General features: G+C 45.0%; 1 protein-coding gene across 1 annotated transcript; it reads right to left on the bottom strand.

The window, feature by feature from the left end:
* Nucleotides 1-620: 620 nt before the first annotated feature.
* LOC149334799 (TNF receptor-associated factor 6-like) lies at nt 621-1319 on the bottom strand. Its single transcript, XM_089553670.1, has one exon. The coding sequence runs from the start codon at nt 1317-1319 to the stop codon at nt 621-623; it is 699 nt and encodes a 232-aa protein (XP_089409796.1).
* Between the last annotated feature and the right edge of the window lie 4708 nt (nt 1320-6027).

The following is a 6027-nucleotide window of genomic DNA, read 5'->3' as shown; positions in this document are numbered from 1 at the left end:
AGAAAATATAGAGCGAATATTGAGGGTACATTTATGCCACAGGTAAAAAACTTACACCGCAATTAATAAGACTTTTTGAAATTTCAATAAATAATCAGGATATACGCCTATACTACGCGGGTAGATATGGCCAAGATTCGAGCTCTCGCAAGAAAATACGCATAACGGCGCCTTCTACTCCCCTACGAGGAGTGCATGCGAATTCTATTGCTTTACGGACTGAGAGTAAGTGCAAATATTCGATTCAGGAATGAAAGGGACCTTTATTGTTAGTTTAATGGGATACAGGAAGCTACAAGAATAATCATAACGAATAGACATTGGAATGCAAACTGCGAAGAGGCCGAACCATACTGAAAAGAATAGTTTGTCCATGCAGTAATAACTGACCGATAGATTTGAAAGTTTCGTGCACAGGTTTACAATAAAAGCAGAACAGAATGGCGCGCTTTTGAAATGAAATTAATGGCGGCAGGGCGCTGAAACTGCTCAGTGAGCAGTAAAGACGAGTTGACCTCGGGCGGTCTCGGGCGTATAGCCGACACAAATGAAGACTGGCTCTAACATGGGCGCCCTTCCGAGCGCGCAGTGGACGTGGAAGAAGCCCCGGCTGATTGTCGCTATTCCTTCCCCACAGGTAGGTCCTTCAAGCGGCGGTCACCTCTAGTACAGCCTTTGTCGGGACTGTCGGGACCATCGGGTAGCGTCCCTCCGGTAGCATCTTCACGGGTCCCGGAGGCATCGGCAAACTTTTTGAAGTCTTCGGCCAGTTGATTCAGTAGTTGCATGAGCCGAGGATGCACCTTTCCACCGCTCTCACAGACCTTGGCCAGAATGGCCTGTGTAGCACACAAGTGCTTCTCGAGAGTCTGAATCGCAGGCGATTCGGACAGGAAATGCTGGACAGGGGTGCCTTGGCGGTCGTTGCTGCTCGCTCCGTCTTTGCATCCTTTGCAGCTGTATATGTGCACCATGAAATCACAAGGCCGGATGTCCAGCCGTCGGCAACGGAAGCAGATCTTCGGGTGGTGGGCACAGTGCTTCAAGTAGTGCTCTTCAAGGTGCCGAAGCTCGCTGCTGTGCGTGCAGCCGTAATCGATGTTCGGGCAGTAGACGTGCAGAGTCCCCAGGTCCTTGGCGTTGAAGTCGCGTCTTGTGACGCCAGGCACAGTGGACTTGATTTCACCTTCGGGGCAGGTGCCCACCCATCTTTCCCTGCATTGGGCGTTGGCCTCTTTGGTGGAAGCATCCAGGCAGCTGGCGCATATAACATTGCCGCACGGGGCAAGATACTGGACCGGCAGCACGTCATGGCACATGCAACATGCCCGCGTATCGGGCAGCGGATCAACGAAAATTAGTGGGCGGCAGTCGACAAAGGAGTCGTATCCCCGCACGGTGTACCGAGGTCCGAAATGTTGGCCCTGCAACACCTGCGCATGTGAACGGCATGAGTTTGCGCATCAGCAATACTTGGAGAAGTGCCGCCATGCGAGAGTGTGAACGCAATTCTTCTAGTCGGTCTCGTTTAGCACAACGTTAGAGCAAAAAAAGAGCTAAAATTTTCGATGATAACGATGCGCCGTAATACTAAAAGGTGTAAGAGCGTGTAGACAGCAGACTGACAGCAGTTTCCGGCTGCCACCTTTGGATTCCGTGCAAACAGACTTTTGACCCATTTTCGCCCTTAAAACAAATAAAGCTGAAATAACTCAAACGGCCGCGCAGCGCACAAAACAACAATCAGCTTTCGTTAACGAGATTAAATGCAGAGTACCACATACCAAGTAGCCGAATTTTGCCATCAGATTGCGCCAGTAGCCAGCGTACTGATACATCGTCAGTCATATGGGACACGACATAATGCAGGCTTTAAGATCGGTTCGGTATCCACTCGCAGGGAATTTCTGTTCCAGTGGTCGACTGTTGCGCTCCGCCACGTGGTACATTAAGGTGGCAGCTTGGGCTTGTTGGTAACACATGCCAACAAAAATAGCGCAGGAACAGAACAAGGACAAGAAAACTAGACACACACGAGCGCTATTAGCGCCCGTGTGTGTCCTTTCTTGTCCTTGTTCTGTTCCTGCGCTATTTTTGTTGGCACGTGGTACAGGCCGCGGGTTTACGCGTTTGGAAAAGCCGCTACCGGTTCCAGTTTTGTACCGCGTTTACTCGATTGTAACGCGGGGGGCCGACTTTGTGGGTGCAAAACTGGACAAAAAAAATTAGTTATATGGGGTTTTATGGCGCATAAGCAACTATGGCTATCATGCGCCAAACACAAGGTTAGATGATGTTATGTCAAGTGTACAGAGGTTACATTATAATAGATTTAAAACATTGGCTTTCTTTAGAAACTTACAAACAAGTGAAAACTCGACAAGTGTTTGCTCGCCTAAAAGCAATGCGGGATGAAATGGAATGTGTTCACTGTAAAATACCATAAAACATTTTTTTCTAAGTTCTTCGAGATGCGAACAAGAAATTAAAATGTGATTTACTGTGAGCTCCTCACCACACATTTCACACAGAGGTTTGTCTTTTTTTGTTAATAAGAAGTTATGGGTGATGTGTGTGTGACCTATGCGTAAACGACATATAACTTCGATAAAACGCTCTTTATGGCGGCGTGATTTCCATTCTTTTAAAATGGGCTTTATGGTATGCAGCTTGTTGTGTCCTTCATTATCCCAAGAAGCTTGCCACTTGGCTCTTAGTCTGCTATGCACTAACTTCACGTAATCCCTAGGAGGCAAATTCGCATGTTTTATTTCCATGGTTCTGGCTTGTGCAGTACACATGTCGGCTCTCTCATTATCCCTAATGCCAACGTGACTGGGAACCCAGCATAATTTCATAACATGTTTTTGTGTTGTGATCTTTACTATGTTGTGTATGATGCTTCCAATCATTGGCTCTGTGGCATTTTTGGAGTTTAATGCTGTAAGGACGCTCAGTGAATCTGTATAAATGATGCTGTTTTTGATGTTTTCATTTGTTATTTTCTGTACCGCAACACTAATAGCATAACACTCCGCGGTGAAAACTGTAGCACATGAGGGCAGTCGTACTGCATTTTCATTTTTTCCTTGTATTACTGCGCTTCCTACATGAGCATGAGTTTTTGACCCGTCAGTATAAAATGCAGTGTAATTTCTGTATTTTTCTTGTAGTGCTAGATATTCTTGTATTATATGGTTGTGTGGCGTACAGGTTTTACTGAGGCGTGTTAGTGTGACGTCACACACTGTGGGGAGAGTGTACCATGGTGGTAGCGCTTCGTGTCTTGGGGCAATATTTTTAATTTCGTTTAGTATGTTCAGAGCTTGGCATTTTTCTTCGAAGCGCAAGAGCAACGGCTTAATTGCGTGAGGCTTGTTGTTGAAGAGTATTCGGGATGGGCATTTCGTCACCATTGGGTAACATATGTTTGGACTGAGAAAGGATTTTGAGGATGTATGTACAAGTTAGTGCAGTTCTTCGATCTTCTAAGGCAGGTTCACTCGTTTCCACATACAGACTTGCTATTGGTGAAGTTCTGTAAGCACCGGAAGACAACCTTAAACCAAGATTGTGGATAGGATCCAGTCGTTTTATGCAGGATGGTCTTGCTGAGCCATATACTATGGACCCATAGTCTAACTTAGAGCGAACCAGAGAACGGTATATATGTAACAGGCATGCCCTATCAGACCCCCAGCGTTTTCTTGACAGTAGTTTCAGTACATTGAGGGCCTGGGAAGCTTTCTTCTTTAGGCTGTTCATATGTGACAAGAAAGTGAGCTTTTTATCGAAAGTTACCCCTAGAAATTTATGCTCTTGTTTGACAGGTAATGGGGTTTGGTTTAGATATAGTGTGGGGTCGGCCTGTAGGCCTCGTCTCAAAGAGAACAGAACCGCTACTGTTTTCTGAGGGGAAAATCTAAATCCGTTTCTATCTGCCCAGGTAGCCAGTTTATTGTTATTTGTATTTGTCGCTCACAGGCAGGTATACTGGAAGACGTGCATGCTATTTGGAGGTCGTCTACGTAAACTGAGTACATTATGGATTTCGGGATTACTTTTCCTATGGAGTTCATTTTGATGATGAATAAGGTCGTGCTGAGGATCCACCCCTGAGGTACGCCAGTTTCTTGAATAAAAGTGTTGGAGAAGGTCGCACCTAGGCAGACTCTGAATGTACGGTTGCTTAGGAAGTCGCTCAAACAGCCCAGCATCCTGCCGCGGATACCTAAGTCCGCTAGGTCACGGAGGATACCGAACCTCCAAGTGGTATCGTAAGCCTTCTCCAGGTCGAAGAAGACCCCGATACAGTGTTGGTTGTGGATGAACGCTTCCCGAACTGTGTTCTCAAAGCGAACGAGGTGATCGGTTGTGGAACATGTCTTTTTAAAACCGCACTGATGTATATCTAAAAGAAAAGTTGCTGGGACTGAAGTATGAAGGTTAGTCTGATGTTTAATATGCTTTCGAATGATTTTGCTATACAGCTATTGAGTGGTATTGGCCTGTAACTGGTGGGACTAGTTGGTGGTTTGCCAGGTTTTAGGAAGGGTACTATGATTGCTTCTTTCCATGCTTGGGGGATTTCTCCACTCATCCATATTTTATTGAAAAATTTTAGGAGAGCCTCTATGGCAATCTCAGAGAGGTGAGCAAGCATGGCATAATGTATATTGTCTGGGCCTGGTGCTGTAATTTTACCGGATGTTAGTACTGTGTTTAATTCCTGCATTGTAATAAGCTGATTGTAGTCTTCGTGTATGCATGTTCCAAAGGGAAGTTTTTGTTTTTCTACTATTGTTTTGTGCTTTTGAAATGTTAGTGTGTAGTTGGATGAGCTTGAAACTGAAAAAATGCTCACCCAATATGTTGGCTTGCTCTTTTAATGTTGTTTGAGTACCGGGTGTTGTTAACATTGGAAATGTGAATGGAGTAAAATTTCCTGTGAATTTCCGCACCTGCTCCCACATTTTCTTTGATGATATTGAGCTGTTTATGGAGGATATGTACTGTTGCCATGATGCCCTTTCTGCGTTGCGTCTAGTGTATCGTGCTTTGGCCCTAGCCCTTTTGAAGATGAGTAGGTTTTCTGCAGTGGGATATCTGCGAAGGTTGCCCCAAGCCTTGTTTTGCTGCTTTTTAGCCAATGAGCATTCATTTGACCACCAAACTTTATGTGTTTTTCGTGCAATTTCAGACGTTTGTGGGATGGCTTCTATTGCTGCAGATATTACGCATGTGACAAATGTTTCATTTATTTCTTCTATAGTAAGGGTTTCGGCATATTCTTTTTCTAATGTGGCCTTCGTTCTGAAAAGTGCCCAATCGGCGAGGTGAATTTTCCATCGCCGAGGCTTCGTAGGGAGGATGACTGTAGCTGATGTTAGCTTTAAAACCGTAGGTAAGTGATCACTTCCTCGAAGGTCGTCTAAAACATCCCAAATAAAATCATTAAAAACTGATGGCGATGCAAATGCTAAATCGAGGCAGGTCATTTTTCCAGAGCTGGGGCAGCAGTACGTGGCTTTTCCCGTATTCATTAAACATATGTTATTCGAAAGAATAAAATCCTCGATGAGCTGACCTCTTGAATCAGTGTGCTCACTTCCCCAGAATAAGGAGTGTGCGTTAAAATCCCCAATTATCACATATGGCTCAGGTAACTGTTCCAGAAGTTCTTCTAGGTCATGCATTGTAATTGTGTTGTGTGGTGGTATGTACACAGAGCATATTGTTATCGTTTTATGGCTAATGATGTTTACTGCGACCGCTTCTAAGTTTGTCTTTAATGCTATCTCTCTTGCAGGGACATCGCTTTGCGTAATGATAGCGACGCCTCCCGAGAGTCGGCTAGCTTGCACTCGGTCTTTCCGGAAAATATTATATTTTTTAAAGATGCTTGTGTGCTGTGGCCCAAGGTTTGTTTCCTGCAGGCACACAGCTGAGGTGCCATTGTTTTCAGCATTTCGGTTATGTCTGTGTAGTTTCTGTGTGGACCTCTACAGTTCCATTGTATTATATACG

Source organism: Amblyomma mixtum, chromosome 7 (genome assembly GCF_055824585.1).
Source record: "Amblyomma mixtum isolate Tamu chromosome 7, ASM5582458v1, whole genome shotgun sequence".
Lineage (NCBI taxonomy): Eukaryota > Metazoa > Arthropoda > Arachnida > Ixodida > Ixodidae > Amblyomma > Amblyomma mixtum.
This window is presented reverse-complemented; position numbering and strand designations above follow the sequence as displayed.